The 24,730-nt window shown below is 48.9% G+C and overlaps 1 protein-coding gene across 1 annotated transcript in view; it reads left to right on the forward strand.

Annotated features, from left to right (window-relative positions):
- The window catches only part of FBN3 (fibrillin 3), a 173,883-nt gene that overhangs the window by 32,629 nt on the left and 116,524 nt on the right, over positions 1-24,730 (forward strand). The window contains 3 exon segments of the mRNA XM_080989333.1: positions 1,959-2,054; positions 4,525-4,620; positions 23,973-24,170. Of these exon segments, the coding sequence (XP_080845459.1) occupies positions 1,959-2,054; positions 4,525-4,620; positions 23,973-24,170 (390 nt within the window).

Raw genomic sequence — 24,730 nt, forward strand, 5'->3', positions numbered from 1 at the left:
TCTTGCAGTCCATGGGACTCTCAAGAGTCTCCTCCAGCACCAGAATTCAAAAGCATCCATTCTTTGGCGATCAGCCTTCTTTATGGTCCAGCTTTCACTTCCATACATCACCACCTTAATATAAATGAAGCCCCTTCTGCTCTCAATTTCACTGTGATGGAGACCCCAGATGTTAGCAATCTCCTCAGCTATGTAAGGAATTCAGGCTTGGGGAGGGGCGTTGGGAAAGGGGCTGCATTGCCTGCATTCCGGTGGTCCCTGGGGGGTCGCTGGGGGAGGGAGGCGATGGGGGGGGAGTTAAGATTTCACAAGGTATTTGGGGGGGGGCTGCCTCCACAACAGGGTGTGAGGCCAGATGGAGAGAGCAGAACGGATGCCGGTTTCCTATGGCTGAACTTTGGAGAGGTTCAAAGCTTTTTGGAAAGCAGTAGGGGACACAAAAGGATGCGGGTGGCGCTGTGGGTTAAACCACAGAGCCTAGGACTTGCCGATCAGAAGGTCAGCGGTTCGAATCCCTGCAACGGGGTGAGCTCCCATTGCTCAGTCCCTGTTCCTGCCAACCTAGCAGTTTGAAAGCACGTCAAAGTGCAAGTAGATAAATAGGTACCACTCCGGCGGGAAGATAAACGGCATTTCCGTGTGCTGCTCTGGTTCACAAGAAGTGGCTTAGTCCTGCTGGCCACATGACCCAGAAGCTGTACGCCGGCTCCCTCGGCCAATGAAGCGAGATGAGCGCCGCAACCCCAGAGTCGGCCACGACTGGACCTAATGGTCAGGGGTCCCTTTACCTTTATTAGGGGACACAAAGGTCTTCTCTGCTGTGTTGTATCAGTGGGGAAATTATTGTCAGGTGTGGAAACAGCTGGGGCAGTTTTTCTCCCTCCCCCCAATAATATTTATTAAGTTTCATATCAAAACATAACTTTAACATAACCGAAAAAGAAAAAAACAATAATGAGAAAAAAGGAAAAAAGAAAGAAAAGAAAAACAAAGAAGTAAAATATTTCCAGCCCCACATAATACCACCACATACATAAACCTGAAAAAGAGAGTGTGTGTGTGTGTGTGTGTGTATAACACACAATGACTTTTGTGTGTGTAACACACAAAATGACTCCCAGGTGCATAGCCTGGGAGTCATTTTGGATTCACAGCTGTCCATGGAGGTGCAGGTTAATTCTGTATCCAGGGTGGCTGTCCACCAGCTCCATCTGGTACGCAGGATGAGACCCTCCCTCCCACAGACTGTCTCGCCAGAGTGGTGCATGCTCTGGTTATCTCAGGCTCGGACTACTGCAATGTGTTGGTGCTGACCTTGAAAGCCCTAAACGGCCTCCACCCAGTATACCTGAAGGAGCGTCTCCACCCCCATCGTTCTGCCCGGACACTGAGATCCAGCGCCAAGGGCCTTCTGGCGGTTCCCTCATTGCGAGAAGTGAGGTTACAGGGAACCAGGCAGAGGGCCTTCTCGGTAGTGGCGCCTGCCCTGAAGAACGCCTTCCCTTCAGATGTGAAGGAAATAAGTATCCTATCTTTAAAAGACATCTTAAGGTTGCCCTGTTTAGGGAAGTTTTTAATATTTAATGCTGTATTGTTTTTAACGCTTGATTGGAAGCCGCCCAGAGTGGCTGGGGACAGTGGCGTAGCGTGGGGGGGTGCAGGGGGGGCCGGCCGCACCAGGCGCAACATCTGGGGGGGCGCGCTCGCACTCGCAGCTCTCTGCCCCTACCTGGCTCACTCACTCTAGGGGGCGCAAATTACTTGCCTTGCCCCGGGTGCTGACAACCCACGCTACACCACTGGCTGGGGAAACTCAGCCAGATGGGCGGGGTATAAATAATAAATTATTATTATTATTATTATTAGCTTCACCGTTAAACTCTCCGCCGTTGCATCTCTCCATTCTTCTTCTCCTCCTCGGCTGCCTCCATAAACCTGTCTCCTTCTTCCTCCCCCAGTTCAGTCCTGCAATGTGAGATGTATGAATGGCGGGAGCTGCAACGAAGAAGCTTGTCTGTGCCAGAAGGGATACACTGGGACCTACTGTGGCCAGCGTGAGTACCGGGGCGTGCATGCAGTTAGCTTGGAAAAAGGCAAAAGAGCAAGCCCTGAGCTGAGATTTAGAAGGCGATTGGGCTGGATCCGGCCCCCAGGCCTTAGTTTGCCTACCCATGCTCTTGGGCTTACTGATCAAAAGGTCAGTGGTTCGAATCCCCGCGACGGGGTGAGCTCCCGTTGCTCTGTCCCAGCTCCTGCCAACCTAGCAGTTCGAAAGCACACCAGCGCAAGTAGATAAATAGGCACCACTGCGGCGGGAAGGTAAATGGCATTTCTGTGTGCTCTGGTTTCCGTCACGATGTCCCATTGCGCCAGAAGCGGTTTAGTCCTGCTGGCCACATGACCTGGAAAGCTGTCTGCGGACAAACGCCAGCTCCCTCAGCCTGAAAGCGAGATGAGCGCCGCAACCCCATAGTCGCCTTTGGCTGGACTTAACCGCCCAGGGGCATAGCTGTCAATGTTTTCCTTTTTTTTAAGGGAAATTCCCTTATTCCAAATAGGATTCATCGCAAGAAAAGGGAAAAGTTGACAGCTATGGCAGGGGGAGCCAACGCCAGACCTTGCTAGCATGTCCCATGGTTGGGGAAGATGGGAGACGAACCAACAGAGTCAAAAGATAAGGCAGGAGATTCTGACTCAACATCAGGAAGAACTTTCTGATTTTGTGTACCGAAAATGCATAAATCAGGAGAAACGCACATGGAAATTCACCCGATTCCCTGTGCCTTTCCTTCCTATATACATAGAAACGTAAGGCTGTCGACACGGTGCTGTACACAAGGCCACCAACAGGGGGCCACTGCAACTCCTGTGTGAAGGCAGATTCTCGGGAGGTTTCTAAGCAGATCTGCCATGGATGCTTTAGCTGAGATTCCTGCATTTCAGGGGGGTTGGACTAGATGACCCACGGGGTCCCGTTCCAACTTTCCAATTCTACAGTTCTACGGTTCTCTAACTCGCACACAGACCTCCTCCCAGCCCCTTGAACAATCAATGCAGATGACCAAAAGGTGGGCATTTTTAGATTGGAAGAAGTTTAAGGAATATTGGGGGGGGGAATGTTAATATTTAAATCTTAGAATTGCTTTGGAAGTGGATATAGGCGGTAGGATTAGAAGTAGAAGATAGTGTATTTTATAAGTGATAAAATGTGAAGTTTTTATGGTTAAAGTAAGTGTGTGTGGGGAAGATGGTTAGAAATTATGATATATGTAAACTGCTATAGAGGACGCTGGTGGCGCTGTGGGTTAAACCATAGAGCCTAGGACTTGCCAATCAGAAGGTCAGCGGTTCGACTCCCCACAATGGGGTGAGCTCCCGTTGCTCTGTCCCAGCTCCTGCCCACCTAGCAGTTTGAAAGCACGTCAAAGTGCAAGTAGATAAATAGGTACCACTCCAGCGGGAAGGTAAACGGCGTTTCCGTGCGCTGCTCTGGTTCGCCAGAAGCGGCTTAATCATGCTGGCCACATGACCTGGAAGCTGTACGCCGGCTCCCTCGGCCAATAAAGCGAGATGAGCGCCCCAACCCCAGAGTCGGCCACGACTGGACCTAATGGTTAGGGGCTCCTTTACCCCATTACCTTTTTAAACTGCTAAAGATGAAGTAAAATGGAAACCAGATAGGTAGGACTTGGGGAAGCCCACTTAACAATGTTTAGAAAAATAAGGATACAAGAATTTGTTTGTCTTTTCTGTTTGTGTTTTTTATTTGTGTTATAAAAAAAAAATTGGGGGGGGGGGAAAGGTGGGCATTTTTCTCCTCATCACATCACAGCGCTGGTCTGAGCGGAACGGTTTAAATCCCTTTTCCTGCCGTAGCGCCACTCTGGGAAAGGAAAGCCAGACTGTCTCCGCTCTTCAGATGATTGATATTACCGTATTTTTCGCTCTATAAGGCGCACCAGACCACAAGGCGTACCTAGTTTTTGGAGGAGGAAAACAAGAAAAAAAATATTCTGAATCCCAGAAGCCAGAACAGCAAGAGGGATCGCTGCGCAGTGAAAGCAGCAATCCCTCTTGCTGTTCTGGCTTCTGGGATAGCTGTGCAGCCTGCATTCGCTCCATAAGACGCACACACATTTCCCCTTACTTTTAAGGAGGAAAAAAGTGAGTCTTCTAGGGCAAAAAATACGGTACCTATTGCTGACAACTTGCTTGGCGTTGGGGTCAGACATGGTCTCTGGAACGCTTCACCATGTCTCCTTTAAGCCCCCCGAAGACCCTGCCTCTCAGGCAAGGCTCTCCGCGTCTCATGCAGGATTTTACCCCATTTGGATGACTTCCCGCCCCTCCGAAACAGCCTCCCATCGCTTTTGGCTCTTCGAATGTCCCGAGCGGCAGAAAGGAGGAGCGGAGACGTTGGCTGGGCGCCCAATTCCCCACCGTACGACGGCATTTCCTGGAGAGATCTACTTGATTCCTGGCCAATTCAAACTCCGTCTTTTTCTCTCTCTGCTCCCCGCACAGCTGTCTGCGAAAGCGGCTGCCAGAACGGAGGTCGATGCATTGGGCCAAATCGCTGCGCTTGCGTGTACGGATTCACGGGGCCCCAGTGCGAGAGAGGTAGGTTGTGGCTGGTTATGCATCTTGCATGTCGTCCGTGAAGACGGAGGCCCTTCGCACTTATGTGGGAATGTACCCAACATCCTCTGTCCGCCAAGGCTCTTGCGCTAGCAGACAGGTGAGTTTTAATACAGTGGTACCTATGGGACGCGGGTGGCACTGTGGGTTAAACCACAGAGCCTAGGACTTGCCGATCAGAAGGTCGGCGGTTCAAATCCCCGCAATGACGGGGTGAGCTCCCGTTGCTTGGTCCCTGCTCCTGCCAACCTAGCATTTCGAAAGCATGTCAAAGTGCAAGTAGATAAATAGGTACCACTCCGGTGGGAAGGTAAACGGTGTTTCCGTGCGCTGCTCTGGTTTGCCAGAAGCGGCTTAGTCCTGCTGGCCACATGACCCGGGAGCTGTACGCCGGCTCCCTCGGCCAGTAAAGCGAGATGAGCGCCGCAACCCCAGAGTCGGTCACGACTGGACCTAATGGTCAGTGGTCCCTTTACCTTTACCTTTACCTCGGGTTAAGTACTTAATTTGTTCCGGAGGTCTGTACTTAACCTGAAACTGTTCTTAACCTGAAGCACCACTTTAGCTAATGGGGCCTCCTGCTGTCGCCACGCTGCTGGAGTACGATTTCTGTTCTCATCTTGAAGCAAAGTTCTTAACCTGAAGCACTATTTCTGGGTTAGCGGAGTCTGTAACCTGAAGCGTATGTAACCTGAAGTGTCTGTAACCCGAGGTACTGCTGTATTCTGCAACCAAGGAATCCAATGCTAGAATGAACGAATGAATTTTCTTATTTCGGTCACAGACCAGTTCCAGCCCGCATACAATATCAAGGAAGTCATAAAACGCGATAGGGATACATTTGAATTTGCAATTAGGTATAACAGGGACAAGGGATGCGGGTGGCGCTGTGGGTTAAACAACAGAGCCTAGGGCTTGCCGATCAGAAGGTCGGCGGTTCAAATCCCCGCAACAGGGTGAACTCCCGTTGCTCGTTCCCTGCTCCTGCCAACCTAGCACATCGAAAGCACGTCAAAGTGCAAGTAGATCAATAGGCAACACTCCGGCGGGAAGGTAAACGGCGTTTCCGTGCGCTGCTCTGGTTCGCCAGAAGTGTCTTAGTCATGCTGGCCACATGACCCGGAAGCTGTACGCCGGCTCCCTCGGCCAATAAAGCGCCGCAACCCCAGAGTCGGTCAGAAATGAACCTAATGGTCAGGGGTCCCTTTACCTTTATGTCAAGACCCTTTGCACTTATGTGGGACTGTACCCAACGTCCTCTGTCCGCCAAGGCTCTTGCACTAGCAGACAGGTGAGTTTCAATATTGTGCAACCAAGGAATCCAACGCTAGAGTAATTCACTGGATTTCGGCTGTGCCACGAAGTTCCCAGCAACTTCCTCGCGCGTTCTTTTCTGCGCAAACATGCCCTCCAGCGCAAACCATTTTGTCAGGGGAGCAAGGGTGGCGTTAACTGGCTACGACGTAGCTCTACACTGGCTACAGCCCAAACGTCTTCCGAAGCCATCACTCAAAGTCAGAACCTGGACAGCACTGAACATCGTCTCTGGGACAGAATCAAGAATATACTCTTTCAGGTTCCCAAAATAGCATCAACGCTGCGTTTGGCAGCAGCCGTCGGGGTTGAAGCCAGCTAAATTCTTCTCCAGCCCACTGAAATTTAACAGGCGCGACTCATTTAGGCAATTAATTTCCGCGGGGTCTACTCCCGCGTAGTCCAATTCTGGGCACCACAGTTTAAGAAGGATGTAGGCAACATAGAGGGTGACCAGGATGATCAAGGATCTAGAAGCCACGCCTGATGAGGAACAGTCGAGGGAGTTGGGTATATTTAGCCTGGAAAAGGTGGAGATGCGATAGCCATCTTCAAATATCTCAAGGGCTGTCCCATGGAAGAAGGAACATGCTTGCTTTCTCTTGCTTCAGAGGGTAGGACTCGAACCCATGGCTTCAAGCTACAAGGAAGGAGGTTCCAACCAAATATCTGGAACAAGTTTCTGACAGTAAGAGCTGTTTGACACTGGAGATGACTGTGGACTCTCCTTCCTCGGAGGTTTTTAAGCAGAGGTTGGACGGCCATCTGTCATGGATGCTTTAGCTGAGATTCCTGCATTGAAGCGGGTTGGACTAGATGACCTTTGGGTCCCTTCCAATTGTACTATTCCATGCTTATGTGGCTGTAACTTAGCTCTGCGCTGGCTATGCTACCCTAAGTTCTTCTGAAGCCATCACTTGTCAGAACCCGGACAGCACTGAACATTGTATCTGGGACGGAATCAAGCATATAGTTCCAAAAATAGCATAAACACTGCCTTGGCTACGATCGCCGGGGCTGAATCCAGCTAAATCCTTCTCTGAATTGTCCCGCTGAAATTAACAGGCACGTCTAATGTAGTCCATCGATTTCAGCGGGTCTACTCACAAATGACAAACCTAGACAGCATCTTAAAAAGCAGAGACATCACCTTGCCAACAAAGGTCCGTATAGTTAAAGTTATGGTTTTCCCAGTAGTGATGTATGGAAGTGAGAGCTGGACCATAAAGAAGACTGATCACTAAAGAATGGATGCTTTTGAATTCTGGTGCTGGAGGAGACTCTTGAGAGTCCCATGGACTGCAAGAAGATCAAACCTATCCATTCTGAAGGAAATCAGCCCTGAGTGCTCACTGGAAGGACAGATCCGGAAGCTGAGGCTCCAAGACTTTGGCCACCTCATGAGAAGAGAAGACTCCCTGGAAAAGACCCTGATGTTGGGAAAGATGGAGAGCACAAGGAGAAGGGGACGACAGAGGACGAGATGGTGGGACAGTGCTCTCGAAGCTACCAGCATGAGTTTGACCAAACTGCTGGAGGCAGTGGAAGACAGGAGTGCCTGGCGTGCTCTGATCCAGGGGGCCACAAAGAGGCGGACACGACTAAACAACTTAACAACAACAACACTCTCAGTACAACTTTGTTAGCTGCAACCCAACTTTCAAGACTGTGTCATGAAGGCCTCTTGGAATTCTCCTCTGAGTTTGCAAGCAGAGAAACTGAGACACACACGCACACACACACACAATTTTACCTGATTTTCGTCAAAGAGGAGAAATCCCCCTACAGTTTCTCAGGGGTGGAGCTCAGGCTTAGGTTTTTTTTAAAGCACCGTTGTACGTATTGCGAGTTGCATTTAATGCTAGTCATGTTCAGTGTTGACCCGTTGACACAGGTGGCGCTGTGGTCTAAACCACTGAGCCTCTTGGGCTTGCCGATTGGAAAGTCGGCAGTTCGAATCCCTGCGACGGGGTGAGCTCCCATTGCTCGGTCCCAGCTCTTGCCAACCTAGCAGTTTGAAAGCACACCTGTGCAAGTAGCTGAATCGGTACCGCTGCAGCGGGAAGGTAAATGGCGTTTCTATGCGCTCTGGTTTCTGTCACGGTGTCCTGTTGCACCAGAAGCGGTTAAGTCCTGCTAGCCGCAGGACCTGGAAAGCTGTCTGTGGAGAAACGCCGGCTCCCTCGGTGTGAAAGCAAGATGAGTGCCGCAACCCAGTAGTCACCTTTGACTGGACTTAACCATCCAGGGGTCCTTTACCTTTTTACCTTTTGACCAGTTGAAATCAAAGGTTGTGACTTGCATTCCGGGATCAAATCAGAAATCAGGATGGCTTCTGTTAATCCAGGACTGGCCCTGGAAAATAGGGACGCTGCCAGAAACCATCTACAAAGGTCTTCCCATCCATTCTTCTCTAATTTTTATTAAAACATTTAATAAAAGGCTCTACAACCTGAAAAGAGAGACGATTCACGTAATTTTGCAAAGCTTTAATAAAAACCTATTTAAAAAAAATAAGAGAAGAAAATATTTATTGTTTTATTTATTGAATTTAGATACCGCCCTATACCCAGGGGTCTCAGGATGATTCACAGAATAAAATCAAAACCACAAAATACATAATAAAAAATAAAAACAGCAACCCAATAGCACCCCTCCTTAAAAAACCCCACATTTTAAAAGGCTATAGGATGCATATCAGATGAACCAAAGGCCTGGTTAAGAAAGAATGTTTTTGCCTGACGCCTAAAGGTGTATAATGACGGCGCCAGGTGAACTTCCCTGGGGAGAGCATTCCACAGACGGGGAGCCACTGCAGAGAAGGCCCCGTTCTCGTGTCGCCACCCTCTGGACCTCTCAAGGAGGAGACACACGAAGGAGGGCCTCAGAAGATGACCACAGGGTCCGGGTAGGTTTATTTATTCAAATAAGATCTGATGCGTAGCAACATGTTGAAAGAAGGCAGCCTGGGATGTATTCAAGTCGTGACGTTTAAACCGGATCGAGAGGCTCATAGATTTGATCCCGGAGTGGATCCTAAGCGCATGGCAATCGTCGTTGCTCTGCACCTGTTCCCTGCCTTGGGCCAACTTTGGAGGGATCTTGTACATAGCTGTCAACTGTCCCTTATTTGGTGGGAAAGTCCCTTATCCCAGTGCCATGTCCCGCTGCTGTCCCTTATTGATGATGTCCCTTAAATTTCCCGGGTTTCAAAGGAAGCAGCTCCTCTCCCTCCCTCCCTGCCGGCCAGGGAGGAGGGAGGCTCCAACTGTGTTACTTGGCTGCGTTGCTCACCCAATAAGGAGTCTAAGAACGACTGGGGGGTGGAGCTTGCATGCCTTGTGCCAATCAAATCGCCTTTGCTCAGCGCTTCCCAGCGGAGAGGTGACGGTGGTTTTCCTTGCTGCATCCCCTTTGCCGGGTTGCTGCGCTGTGGGAACCACTGCTTGAGGCTTCGTTTGGCTGCTGGCTGGGCTTTCTGCCTTTGGCTCGGAGGGGCTCAGAAGGAGAGCATACCTGGGCCGGGAAAATCCCTTATTTTGGCTGCTGATCCCTTATTTTCGAGGCTGCTGGTCCCTTATTTTCAAATCTGTAAGTTGACAGCTATGATCTTGTAAGGTACAAAAGCCTTGAATCAAATGCTCCTCCCTCCCTCTTTCGCTTCGTGGTGAATGGATTTGGCTCAGAGCTGGAGATGAAACAAGCTTCGCAGCTGTGTCTACACACCGACTCGCCCCGGCCAAGACAAACAGAGGGCTTGCTGTGTGTGCAACAGAGATAGGATAGAGTTTCAAAGCGCCCTCTCCCTGCCAGCCTCACTCTCAGCTTCCAGCAACGAAGAACCAACAGTCCCCCACAGATTTCCCCCTCCCAGGGGTATGGTCCGCTCCCTTTGTTGTGCATTCCTCCAAAACCCATATCCCCAGAGTGATGCTCACCTGTCAATCAGCTGTCAATCCCTGGGTGCTGTAAGCTGATGCATAATGATGTTCAGTTCTGTGTAGACTGCGTCTGTTATTCTTTTATTTATTAAGTATTTATGTATTTATTGAGGGTTTCCCCCCCAAAAAGAAAATGTTTACAGTGGTACCTTGGATTAAGAACTTAATTCGTTCTGGAGGTCCGTACTTAACCTGAAACTGTTCTTAACCTGAAGCACCACTTTAGCTAATGGGGCCTCCTGCTGCTGCCATGCCACTGGAGCATGATTTCTGTTCTCAACCTGAAGCAAAGTTCTTAACCTGAAGCACTATTTCTGGGTTAGTAGAGTATGTAACCTGAAGCGTATGCAACCTGAAGCGTATGTAATCTGAGGTACCACTGTATTTGGTTTTCAGAAGCTTACATTCTGCACCATCAACAATACCTTTACTTTATTCATCGACTTCCCATCTCGCTCCCACCCCCCACGGTGTTCTGTGTTTAATGTTGCGTATTTTAATTTATATCTCTCCACATATTATTAGCCTTCATGTCTTTCTTCGGTTACTCACATTTCAAATCCAGCTTGCGTTTTCATGCAACTATAATAGTTCTTTAGATATTCTACGACGTTTCGTCATTTTGATCTCAAAATTCTCGGGTTTTTGATTGGCGCTTAGACAATTTCTTTTCCGCGGGAGACGTCAAAGGAGAAGAGTACAGTCGTGCCTCGGAAGTCGAACGGAATCCGTTCCGGAAGTCTGTTCGACTTCCCAAACATTGGGAAACCAAGGCGCAGCTTCTGATTGGCTGCAGGAAGGTCCTGCAGCCAATCGGAAGCCCCGTTGGACGTTCGGCTTCCAAAAATAGTTTGCAAACCGGAACACTCACTTCCGGTTTTCGATCGTTCGGGAGCTGAGGCGTTTGAGATCCAAGGTACGACTGTATCTGCTCTGAGGAGCTCTCAAGGAGTTGGGAGGTTTTGCCGGTTTCTTAGAAAGGGACGTGGGTGGCGCTGTGGGTTAAACCACAGAGCCTAGGACTTGCCGATCAGAAGGTTGGCGGTTCGAAACCCCGCGATGACGGGGTGAGCTCCCGTTGCTCGGTCCCTGCTCCTGCCAACCTAGCAGTTCGAAAGCACCTCAAAGTGCAAGTAGATAAATAGGTACCACTCCGGTGGGAAGGTAAACGGCGTTTCCGTGTGCTGCTCTGGTTCGCCAGAAGCGGCTTAGTCCTGCTGGCCACATGACCCGGAAGCTGTACGCCGGCTCCCTTGGCCAATAAAGCGAGATGAGCGCCGCAACCCCAGAGTCGGTCATGACTGGACCTAATGGTCAGGGGTCCCTTTACCTAGAAAGGAAAATAAATTTCTGGACTGGGCATTTGGTGCAAACACACACACACACACACACACACACACACACACACACACCACCCCTCCGTTCCTGTTTGTGTGCTTTTTAAAAAAGCAAAAGCAAATGACTGCCACTTTTCCAATTCCACCTGTGCCAAATTTCCCCTCCCGCGGACCCTACATGCCAAACCCACAAAGACCCACACAGTGGGGGATAGACAGAGAGACAGAGAGAGACGTCTTTGTTAAGAGAGGAACTTGGCACTCTGATTGTGGTGCCCACTTCAGAGGCAAATCGCTTAATGAGGAGGGTTGTGTCAATTCCCACTTGGATCATTTCCTGCCCCTAACAGACACCTTTTTTGTGTAGTGGGGGAGCTGGAAGAAGGGGGCTGGCTGGCACATCCGTATCGAAGCTGCTCCAGCCACATTTGGGAACCTACCGTATTTTCCGCTCTATAAGACGCACCAGACCACAAGACGCACCTAGTTTTTGGAGAAGGAAAACAAGAAAAAAAATATTCTGAATCTCAGAAGCCAGAACAGCAAGAGGGATCGCTGCGCAGTGAAAGCAGCAATCCCTCTTGCTGTTCTGGCTTCTGTGATAGCTGCGCAGCCTGCATTCACTCCATAAGACGCACACACATTTCCCCTTACTTTTTAGGAGGGGAAAAGTGAGTCTTATAGAGCAAAAAATAAGGTAACTGCTTGAGAGCGCAAGGGATCTGGAAGGCAAGGAAGTGGGTCTTGAGGACCAAAGGATCCTGGGAATTGTAGTTTGTTAGGGCTTCTGGGATTTGTAGGTCTGGGAGGAGGAGGAGGAGGAGGAGAAGAGGAGTTTGGATTTGATATCCGGCTTTATCATTACCCGAAGGAGTCTCAAAGCGGCTAACATTCTCCTTTCCCTTCCTCCCCCACAACAAACACTCTTTGAGGTATGTGGGGCTGAGAGACTTCAGAGAAGTGTGACTGGCCCAAGGTCGCCCAGCAGCTGCATGTGGGGGAGCGGGGAAGCGAACCCTGTTCCCCAGATTACGAGTCCACCGCTCTTAATCACTACACCACACTGGCTCAAATGGCAAACGAAGGCATCATAGCCACAAGTCTCCGTCATCACTAATGGGGTTTGGTTGAGGTTCTTTGGAGAGTTGTGGGGAGAAATTTCCTCCATTCAATTTGTTCTTCCTGAACCAATGCACAAACTGGAATGTGGCTTCCCTTCGAAACCCACATCCCTCCGAAATTTTTTGCTTCCCCAAGAAGCACATGACTTCCCCAGGAACGAACGGATGAATCTTTATTTGCGTCAGCCATCGGCCAGAGCAATAAAATAACGATACGATATACAGTGGTACCTCAGCTTAAGAACTTAATTCGTTCTGGAAGTCTGTTCTTAACCTGAAACTGTTCTTAACCTGAAGCACCACTTTAGCTAATGGGGCCTCCTGTTGCCGCTGTGCCGCCGGAGCACAATTTCTGTTCTTATCCTGAAGCAAAGTTCTTAACCCGAGGTAATATTTCTAGGTTAGCCAAGTCTGTAACCTGAAGCGTATGCAACCCATGGTACCACTGCACAAAGAATACAAATTTTTGTTGTTTAGACGTTTAGTCGTGTCTGACTCTTTGTGACCCCCTGGACCAGAGCACGCCAGGCACTCCTGTCTTCCACTGCCTCCCGCAGTTTGGTCAAACTCGTATTAGTAGCTTCGAGAACACTATCCAACCATCTCGTCCTCTGTCATCCCCTTCTCCTTGTGCCCTCCATCTTTCCCAACATCAGGGTCTTTTCCAGGGAGTCTTCTCTTCTCATGAGGTGGCCAAAGTCTTGGAGCCTCAGCTTCACGATCTGTCCTTCCAGTGAGCACTCAGGGCTGATTTCCTTCAGAATGGAGAGGTTGGATCTTCTTGCAGTCCATGGGACTCTCAAGAGTCTCCTCCAGCACCAGAATTCAAAAGCATCCATTCTTCGGCGACCAACCTTCTTTATGGTCCAGCTCTCACTAAGAATAGAAGTAAAAAGTCAATTATATAAAATACATTTTAGGGTTTTGAATCAATAGTCAAATAGTGGATCTTATTCTGATTGCCCCAGCTAAAAACCTTGAGGCCTTTGCTGTCACCTTTTCATCTTGATCTGCCAGTAGAAAGGACACGGTGGCAGTGACTGGGCGATCCAGAATGGGCAATAAAAGAGGGGTGATAATCTCATTCCTCAAGTCTTTATAAAGAGTGCAAGCCAGAAGGGCATGCGCCACCGATTCACGACTGCCATCTCCACAGGAGAGAAGCGTTTTTCGTGTGGAATTTGTTGGAATCATATCTGAGGTCGTATCATAGTGCTTTTAATGTCTGAGGCAGAGACCTGGCCGTAGTACAGGGGTCAGCAAACTTTTTCAGCAGGGGGCCGGTCCACCGCCCCTCAGAACTTGTCGGGGGCCGGACTATATTTTGGAAAAAAATAATGAACGAATTCCTATGCCCCACAAATAACCCAGAGATGCGTGTTAAAGAAAAGCACACATTCTACTCATGTAAAAACACGCTGATTCCTGGACCGTCCGTGGGCCAGATTTAGAAGGCGATTGGGCCGGATCCGGCCCCCGGACCTTAGTTTGCCGACCCATGCCATAGTATGACTCACTCTTCATCCAAGCCTTGCTTCCTAGCATGAAACAAAGGATAAATTCTTTACCGCCGGCTTCCTAACACAAGGGTTCATTGTTCTTTCTTGGAGTCAAGTGTAATTGTTCAGAAATAGGAGATGCAAATGAGCCCATAAGTGTATCAGCTGAAGGAGCGGATGTGTCAGGCGCTTTGAGAAGTGACTGCAAATGCAAACAGGCACTTCAGGAAGTTCATTAAGAGTGCAATTCTGTGAGCTCATAAGTCCGTCTTTACTGCGTTTGATCAGAGCGAACCCATTGTGAATGATGGAGATGACTAGCTTGGGTCCGTTAACTTCAGTGGGGGTTATTCAGTGAAGCAGTTCTGCTAGTGGAGATACTCACATAGCAGAAGTTAATAATAATAATAATAATAATAATAATAATAATAATAATAATTTCCTTCCCTCCCGTTCTTATTTTCTCCTTCCTTCCTTCCTTCCTTCCTTAATTTCTCCTTCCTTCCTTCCTTCCTTCCTTCCTTCCTTCCTTCCTTCCTTCCTATTTCCTTCCTTCCTTCCTTCCTTCCTTCCTTCCTTCCTTCCTTCCTTTTCCTTATTTCCTTCCTTCCTTCCTTATTTTCTTCTTTCTTTCCTTCATTCCTTCCTATTTTCTTCTTTCTTTCTTTCTTTCTTTCTTTCTTTCTTTCTTTCCTTCCTTCCTTCCTTCCTTCCTTCCTTCCTTCCTTCCTTCCTTCCTTTCCTTCCTATTTTCTTCTTTCTTTCTTTCTTTCTTTCTTTCTTTCTTTCTTTCTTTGCATACATAAAATGCAACACAACATCACACATTTAAAAACAGAGTCTCCTATACAGGCATCAAACCAACCAATAAATCAATGGAAACTAATAATGATGATGATGATGATGATGTTGTTGTTGTCCCCAGAATTGCTGCAGAAATGTGAATAAGTGAATCCAGGGCAGGGAACCAGAGGGACAGAGAAACATGAAATTTGTTCATCTCCTGCTAAGGCTGAGACACAAGCACAGGCCACCTCTCCGCTCCCTTACCTCATTGTTCAGGGAATCACATTCCCGTGTTTTGGTTATTTGTAGAAAGGGAAAATCTGGCCGGCTTCCCTTTGCAGGGCCAGACATTCCGAGGGCTGAAAAAACACCCAAGAGGAAATCGAAGAGCGAGACGCAATCTTGCTGGCTTTTCCGCCGGCTGGATTTACAGTTTCCTGATGGCAAACGGGCACTACCATGAAACCCAAGCTCCGGCCATGTGGACAGCTTTTCTGTCGCTGCAGCATTTAAATTTTCGGGGAGTGTGGGGACTAAACGCAATTCCTTACGTCTTTTTTATTACTATTAATATTGTTTGATTTATTTAATCATTTTTTTCAGTACATACAGCAAAAAAAAATCATTTTTTTCAGTACATACAGCAAAAACACATACAACAAAAACCACAATAACACTCATAACACAATTTAACAATTCTGATTTGAGTACTGATATACCTATAACTACGCCCTTTTAACAATATTTCCAGACCTCTCGTCCCCCTACTTCCCACCACTGTCTGCCTTATCGCTTAAGTATTCCTTCCAGATTTCTTCATATTTATCCAGTCTTAATTTGCGTCGATATGCAATTCGTTCATATGTAACTGTAGTGGTTCTAGGGGTTGCTCGTGCGTAAGCCGGTGCAAACACCTGGCTGGGTTTCCTGAGTGAACCTTTTCTGTCCGGACAGCCACTCACCCGTGGCTGCCTCAATCGCTGGCAGAATCCGTCAGTGGGCGTTTCTTAAACTTCTTCCAGCAAAGAAGCTCTTTGACGCCTAGTCTCCTCCTACTCTCTCTACGCGAAAGCCTTCTGCGCAAGGAGGGCGTGGGCAGCGGAGGACCCCTACTCTCCCCGCTGGTCCCCAGCAAGGAGTCATGGGACCGCCTCGCCGCTTCCCCCATCTGCCCCCCTTCTCCACTGGTGCTACGCTGATTCTCTTCCCCAGAAGATGGGCTGCCTCTCCCAATCCCAGGACGCTCTCTGGAATCCCTCTGGATATTGCTCTCTCCCTCCGGCACTGATGGCAGTTCCCTGACAGTAACTTTGTGGTTGTTTAGTCGTTTAGTCGTGTCCGCCTCTTCGTGACCCCCTGGACCAGAGCACGCCAGGCACTCCTGTCTTCCACTGCCTCCTGCAGTTTGGTCAGACTCATGCTGGTAGCTTCGAGAACACTATCCAACCATCTCGTCCTCTGTCGTCCCCTTCTCCTTGCACCCTCCATCTTTCCCAACATCAGGGTCTTTTCCAGGGAGTCTTCTCTTCTCATAAGGTGGCCAGAGTATTGGAGCCTCAGCTTCAGGATCCGTCCTTCCAGTGAGCACTCAGGGCTGATTTCCTTCAGAATGGAGAGGTTTGATCTTCTTGCAGTCCATGGGACTCTCAAGAGTCTCCTGGTCCAGGGGGTCACGAAGAGGCGGACACGACTAAACAACAACAACAAGAGACCTGATTTGCAGCCGGTTGGGCTGAATGACCCTCAGAGTCCTTTCCAACGCTGCAATTCCCTGGTTCCTGGAAAGCGGGGAGTATGGGTTAATTCTGAAGAGAGCCAGTGTGGTGTAGTGGTTAAGAGCAGTAGACTTGTAATCTGGTGAACCGGGTTCGCTTCCCCGCTCCTCCACCTGCAGCTGCTGGGTGACCTTGGGCCAGTCACACTTCTCTGAAGTCTCTCAGCCCCACTCACCTCACAGAGTGTTTGTTGTGGGGAAGGAAGGGAAAGGAGAAGGTTAGCCGCTTTGAGACTCCTTCGGGTAGTGATATCAAATCCAAACTCTTCTTCTTCTTCTGCAGCGGCAAGGTGGGGCCGGCTCAGGCTCCGGGGTGGGGTGCTCCTTGCCAGGAGGGCAGCCTTCCCACAACAGCCTCGGACAGGCCTTCAAGGGCGGCCTGTGCCCCACTGACCTCCTTTCTGCTGGCCGGAGAGCCTGCCAGCCGCATTCCCAGCTCTGTTTGAAGAGGAAAACTTTCCAGCACTGTTGTGGGAAAGGAATCCGATTTGAGGGCGGCTTGGCTGGCCGGCCTGCTTGTTCGTTTAAGGAAGGAAGGGAAGAAATCCTTTGGACCTCTCTCCTTCTCTCTCGTGCTCTCTCTCTCTCTGAAAAAATAAAACCTGGCCAAATGGCATGCAAGGAGGAACAGGCTGAGCCCCAGGCAAGCTGGAGCAGCAGAGATCTGTGCCATGAAGGAAACGAGTGCCAATCTCCACCATCTGAAATGTAGCTTGGTCTTTATTATTATTATTATTATTATTATTCATTTATTTGATTTATATCTCCCCCCCATCAAAGGATCCCGGGGTGGTTCGCGAGATAGAAACGCGACTTAAAAGCACAAATAAATAACATGGAAAAAGAAGACGTTCTTGCCAAAGAGGAACGGATAAGTAAGATAATGGACAGGGCAGAACTGGGGGGAATTAACAGCAGAATTAATTAAACCATCTAATGAGGAGCGATTTATGGAAGAATGGATGCTTTTTTTCGGACCATCTAGAGCAGGCGTCCCCAAACTCGGCCCTCCAGATGTTTTGGGATTACAACTCCCATCATCCCTGGCTAACAGGACCGTCATGAAAACATGCAGAACTGAACTTAAGACCGGAAGAATGATAACCAACATCGATGGATCTTCCCATCCCTGCCCTAGACTTGATGGTGTTTATAGAAGAAGAAGAAGAAGAAGAAGAAGAAGAAGAAGAAGAAGAAGAAGAAGAAGAAGAAGAGTAGTAGTAGTAGTAGTTTGGATTTGATATCCCGCTTTATCAGTACCCTAAGGAGTCTCAAGAAAGGGACGCGGGTGGCGCTGTGGGTTAAACCACAGAGCCTAGGACTTGACGATCAGAAGGTTGGTGGTTCGAATCCCCGCAATGATGGGGTGAGCTCCCGTTGCTCGGTCCCTGCTCCTGCCAACCTAGCAGTTCGAAAGCACGTCAAAGTGCAAGTAGATAAATAGGTACCACTCCGGCGGGAAGGTAAACGGTGTTTCCGTGCGCTGCTCTGGTTCGCCAGAAGCGGCTTAGTCATGCTGGCCACATGACCCAGAAGCTGGACGCCAGCTCCCTCGGCCAATAAAGCGAGATGATCGCCGCAACCCCAGAGTCGGCCACGACTGGACCTAATGGTCAGGGGTCCCTTTACCTTTACCTTTACCTTTACCTTTACCTTTACCTTTACCTTTACGGAGTCTCAAAGCAGCTAACAATCTCCTTTCCCTTCCTCCCCCACCACAAACACTCTGTGAGGTGAGTGGGGCTGAGAGACTTCAGAGAAGTGTGACTAGCCCAAGGTCACCCAGCAGCTGCATGTGCAGGAGCGGGGAAGCGAACCCGGTTCACCAGATTACGAGTCCACCGCTCTTAACCACTAGACTGGTTTTAACTCTTAACCACTACACTGCGTTTTGATTCGGAAATCTAGCCAGCCATTCCTGCCGGAATTGGGGAGCTCATTCTACGGCATGGGGCGCTTCTCCCTCAAATGGCGCTACAGTTCCCAGAGCGGTTGAACCAATCGGCTCACTCTTCCGAGGGAATTTTGGGAACTGAGGGAGCTTTCCTGGCAACTCTCAGCACCCTTTGTGGAGTGCAGTTCCTAGGAGTCTTTGGTGGAGAAGCCGCGACGGTTTAAAGCGGTATGAAACTGCTTTCCGTGTGAGGACGGCATCTTGAGATGCATCCTGATCCAGCGCCCGGTTTCCTCAGAAGTAAAGCTTCCCTTGTTCCCTGAGGCAAATCCAGCGGGTCGACTTTGGACAGATGAGACCTTCAGAAAGGCACATTTCGGAGTCGACATGCAAGAATGTGGGGAGGCGGTTCCTTGGGTCCTTTCCACAGCTGTTGGGGAGGTGGACTGCGCTCCAAACATACCTGGGGTCAGAGCCCAGCCCCCCCCCTTGGGCACGGAAGTGGGGTGGGTGCGCAGGAATCACGTCCCCGAGCCTTAATAAAGTTTGATTGGAGCCTCATTAAATCTTTAATCATATGACCCATTAAAATCAGGCCCAGATGCTTCCTGGCAAAAAGCCAACCTGCCCTGGCCTGTCTGCTTCAGACGCACAAGCTGCTTTGGCGCTGCTCCCTTCCTAGGCTTGGAAACAAAATCCGAAAAGATCTATTTTTGTCGATTCCCGGCCCCCCTCCCTTCCTTCGCACGAGTCTGTTTCTCCCCCCTTCCTCCGTCTCTCGCACACTCTTTCTCTTTTGCACTACTGCGGAGACGTTTTCCTTGCAATGTGGGGGCTTTCTTTGTGATTGGAGGTGGGGGTGGTTCAAACGGGGGGGGCTGAATGAATGGAGGCAGGCAGGTTGTGTGAAACTTAAAAATGGAAAGTGTAATGCTGGTGGTCAACAAAAGAGGTTCAAAGACTTTCTCAAGGCAAATCTTAAAAAATGTAGTATACAGTGGTACCTCGGGTTACAGACACTTCAGGTTACAGACTCCGCTAACCCAGAAATAGTACCTCGGGTTAAGAACTTTGCTTCAGGATGAGAACAGAAACCGGGTTCCGGCGGCAGCGGGAGGCCCCATTAGCTAAAGTGGTATCTCAGGTTTAGAACAGTTTCAGGTTAAGAAGGGACCTCTAGGATGAATTAAGTACAGTGGTACCTCAGGTTACATACGCTTCAGGTTACAGACTCCGCTAACCCAGAAATAGTGCTTCAGGTTAAGAACTTTGCTTCAGGATGAGAACAGAAACCGGGCTCCAGCGGCGCGGTGGCAGCAGGAGGCCCCATTAGCTAAAGTGGTGCTTCAGGTTAAGAACAGTTTCAGGTTAAGAACGGACCTCCGGAACGAATTACAGTGGTACCTCGGGTTAAGTACTTAATTCCTAGCAATTAGTAATAATAATACATTTATATTGTTATGATTAAATATTTTTTATTAGGTTTTCAAGAGGAAGCAAATACATAAAGCAGAGCAAGTTATCGTTGGAAGTAGGCAGATATAATTATGTTTCCCTCAGTCAGTAAACAAACATACACAGAAATACTATAACAAATAAACGAATTCACTGAAAACAACCTAAATCCCACCCACAAACTAAAGACAGTTTACTTCTAAGTACAGTGGTACCTTGGGTTAAGAACCTAATTCGTTCCGGAGGTCCGTTGTTAACCTGAAACTATTTAAAATGCATCTCTGGATTATTTGTGGGGCATAGGAATTCGTTCATTTTTATTTATTTTTCCAAAATATAGTCCAGCCCCCCCCCCAAAGGTCTGAGGAACATTGGACCGGCCCCCGGCTTAAAAAGTTTGCTGACCCCTGATTTAGGGCTTTCAAGGTCAGCACCGACACTTTGCATTGTGCTTGGAAATGTACTGGGAGCCAATGTAGGTCTTTCGGGGGGGTTGGACTAGATGATGTTTGAGGGTCCCTTCCAACTCTATTATTCTATGAAGCTGCATTATTCCGAGCCCGTGGTTCATTACGTCTCTCGAACACCACACACAGTAGCTGTAGCTGGTGCTCCGAAAGACGCATGTCTGGAATGGCTTAATCCTTCCTGGTGCCCAGCAGAGACATCACCTTGCCAACAAAGGTCCGTATAGTTAAAGCTCTGGTTTTCCCAGTAGTGATGTATGGAAGTGAGAGCTGGGCCATAAAGAAGGCTGATCACTGAAGAATGGATGCTTTTGAATTCTGGTGCTGGAGGAGACTCTTGAGAGTCCCATGGACTGCAAGAAGATCAAACCTCTCCATTCTGAAGGAAATCAGCCCTGAGCACTCACTGGAAGGACAGATCCTGAAGCTGAGGCTCCTGTACTTTGGCCACCTCATGAGAAGAGAAGACTCCCTGGGAAAGACCCTGATGCTGGGAAAGATGGAGGGCACAAGGAGAAGGGGACGACAGAGGACGAGATGGCTGGACAGTGTTCGCGAAGCTACTAATACGAGTTTGACCAAACTGCGGGAGGCAGTGGAAGACAGGAGTGCCTGGCGTGCTCTGGTCCATGGGGTCACGAAGAGTCGGACACGACTAAAGAACTAAACAACAACAAATCCTTCCTGGTAGCTATTCCACCATTTCCTCTCAGACACTCCTTCCTCAACCATTTCTAAGCCTGCAGTGGGAGAGACACGCTATCAGGGTATGTCAAAGCCCAGAAGAAGCATCCCTCTGGAACATCTGCCTCAATTGCTCCAGATTCCAAAGCACAGACTCTCTCTCGCAGCACAGGACATTTCACGATGGATGGATAATTCCACCCCCCTGCTAGTTTTAATTACGTTTTCTGTTTGGAAGGAGGGGGAGACCAACTGTTCCACATTATGAAAAGATTCCGTTTTAACCTCTCTCTTTTTTGGTAGAATGAGCTAAACGGTTACACATGAAGTTTGGGTCCTAATGAGCTGTAGAGACGTCGCGCGGCTGCAAAATAGGGAAGAGAGCTGCGTCCCGCAATCTGTTTCCGATCACCCGGCAATCCCCTGTAGAAAATATTTGGCCTTGTTTGGGTTGTGTGGGAATACATGAGGCCTGTGGAGGAAAAAGGCAGCCTCTCTCATTCCAGCTACGCTTTTGGGTTTCCTCGGGAGAGCTCATACCCTCCGATGTTTCTCCGGCGGAAATAGGCACGTCCTAAGGACACGGGTGGTGCTATGGGTTAATCCACAGAGCCTAGGACTTGCACATCATAAGGGCGGCAATTTGAATCCCCGCGATGGGGTGAGCTCCCAATGCTCGGTCCCAGCTCCTGCCAACCTAGCAGTTCAAAAGCACGTCAAAGTGCAAGTAGATAAATAGGTACTGCTCCGGCGGGAAGGTAAACAATGTTTCCGTGCACTGCTCTGGTTCGCCAGAAGCGGCTTAGTCCGGCTGGCCACATGACCCGGAAGCTGTACGCCGGCTCCCTCAGCCAATAAAGCAAGATGAGCGCCGCAACCCCAGAGTCGTCCACGACTGGACCTAATGCTCAGGGGTCCCTTTACCTTTAAGGAAAAGTCACGAAATTAAGAGACGCCTGCTTCTTGGGAGAAAACCGATGGCAAACCTAGACAGCATCTTAAAAAGCAAGACATCACCTTGCCAACACAGGTCTGTATAGTTAAAGCTATGGTTTTCCCAGTAGTGATGTATGGAAGTGAGAGCTGGACCATAAAGAAGGTTGATCACCGAAGAATGGATGCTTTTGAATTCTGGTGCTGGAGGAGACTCTTGAGAGTCCCATGGACTGCAAGAAGATCAAACCTCTCCATTCTGAAGGAAATCAGCCCTGAGTGCTCACTGGAAGGACAGATCCTGAAGCTGAGGCTCCAAGACTTTGGCCACCTCATGAGAAGAGAAGACTCCCTGGAAAAGACCCTGATGCTGGGAAAGATGGAGGGCAGAAGGAGAAGGGGACGACAGAGGACGAGATGGTGGGACAGTGTTCTCAAAGCTACAAACATGAGCCTGACCAAACTGCGGCAGGCAGTGGAAGACAGGAGTGCCTGGCATGCTCTGGTCCAGGGGGTCACGAAGAGTCGGAAATGACTAAAGGACTAAACAACAAAAAGGAAAAGCGAGACGTTCTGAGATTGAATGGGAAACCGTGATGGCCTCTGGGAATCTGGAGCTGTCCGTGGAAAATAGGGACACTTAGAGAGTTTTGACATCTCTCTCTTTTATGCTTGTATCGCCTGCTGAAGTTGAAATTGCCTACCTGTGGAATTCATTCCCCCCCCCCAAAAAAAGATTTTATTAATTTTCTAAATTTATAACAAACAGATAAGAAAAAGAAAATCAAAACAAACCAACAAATTAACAGACATTTATCCTGATTATAATAATTCCACTTTTGTTAACATTGTTAGGTGACTTCTTCGAATCCCCCTGGCTGAGTTTCCCTATAAATCATTCTAACAGTTTTCCAAAACTATTTCCCCATAAAATTTACTTGGTCAATTAACATCTTACTTTCTTTTCATTTTTAACTTTAACATAATATTTTACACATCACATTTTCAAATCCTAGGTCTATTTGGTACTTGCAAGTAATTCTAATTATATTATCTTAAGATATTTAGCTAAATAGTCTTTGAATTTCTTCCACTCCTCTTGTTGCTCCTCCTCCCTCTGGTCACATACTTTTCCGGTCAGGGCGGCTAGCTCCGAAAATACCATCATCTGCCTACCTGTGGAATTCAGGCAGGTAGAAAGCAGGAAGGAAACATCTACAACATTTATACAAAATTTATTATTATTATTATTATTACAACAATGCAATGCTGACCAGGTTGGAAGCTGATAGACAATGGGTTATATTCAGTGTTAGCCGTACTCTGAGGAGATGGACTGAAATCAATGGACTACTGCTTTAGGTCCAGTAATTTGAGTGGGTCTCCTTGGAACAGAACTCAATTTTTGGAACCATCAAGCCAAATGTGGTTATGATTTTGTAAGAGCTGTCCAACTGCAAAGAGAACACACATACAGTGGTACCTCAGGTTAAGTACTTAATTCGTTCCGGAGGTCCGTACTTAACCTGAAACTGTTCTTAACCTGAAGCACCACTTTAGCTAATGGGGCCTCCTGCTGCTGCCACGCCGCCGGAGAACGATTTCTGTTCTCATCCTGAAGCAAAGTTCTTAACCTGAAGCACTATTTCTGGGTTAGCGGAGTCTGTAACTTGAAGTGTATGTAACCTGAAGCATATGTAACCCGAGGTACCAGTGTACAGTCATACCTCGGGTTGAATGTGCTTCGGGATGAGCGCGTTCGAGTTGCGCTCTGCCGCAACCCGGAAGTAATGGAGCGTGTTACTTCCGGGTTTCGCCGCTTGCGCAGACGCTCAAAATGACGTCACGCACATGCGCAGAAGCGCCGAAACATGACCCACGCATGCGCAGAAGCACGGACATGGGTTACGTTTGCTTGTAGATGCGAACGGGGCTCCGGAACGGATCCCGTTCGCATCTAGAGGTACCACTGTACATGTTTGTAGCTTGGGGGTCCTCCTGAATTCTTTGCTGTCGTTCAAGGCTCAGGTGGCCTCAGTGGCCCGGAGTGCCTTCCATTGGCTTTTTAAGATTTTGATTCAAAATCATAAACATACCCCTCTTCTTGTTCCTCTTGCTGTCTCTCCTAGATTACCGCACGGGCCCCTGCTTCAGCCAAGTCAGCAACCAGATGTGCCAAGGGCAACTCAGTGGTATCGTTTGCACCAAGACCATGTGCTGTGCCACCATTGGGCGAGCATGGGGCCACCCTTGCGAGATGTGCCCCGCCCAGCCCCACCCCTGCCGCCGGGGCTTCATCCCTAACATACGCACCGGCGCTTGCCAAGGTAAGTTCCTCCAAGACTCACCTCGCCCCTACTGGAAGCTCAGAACCACTGCCGTGATTGACGGGGCCTTTTCGGTGGTGGCACCAGAGCTGCGGAACGCTGTCCTTCCAGAAACAGTCCTGCTCAAACGCGCCTTTCATAGCCGTTGATGTTTTGAGCGGCTTTAACCGCTGCTTTTCAAGGGAAATGGAATCAAAAGGACGTTTCTCTCCCTTGAGCCCAAGAGAGGGTTTTCTTGCTTCTAAAACCCCTTTGAAGCAGTCGAACCAGGAGTCCCCAAACACAAGAAAATGGGGTGGGTTTTTTTGCTGATTTGATGTCACACAAAAGCAGACAAGCAGCTACAAAGCACAGTTTCGCTCAGAGCAGGGGTCAGTAAGGTTTACCTCGCCTGGGCCGGTTCACTCCAGCGGCGATTCCTCTGTGGCCTGGATTCAGTGTGCGCACCTGTGATTTCCGGCTTCTGCACAGACGTGACTTCCGGCACCTGCACAGGCGCGATTTCCGGCGCTGCGGAAGCGAGTCGCCGTGCTGCGCTGGTTTAGCGCAGCGCGTGGGGA

The sequence above is a fragment of the Podarcis pityusensis genome (assembly GCF_964106645.2).
Source record: "Podarcis pityusensis genome assembly, chromosome: 18".
Classification (NCBI taxonomy): domain Eukaryota; kingdom Metazoa; phylum Chordata; class Lepidosauria; order Squamata; family Lacertidae; genus Podarcis; species Podarcis pityusensis.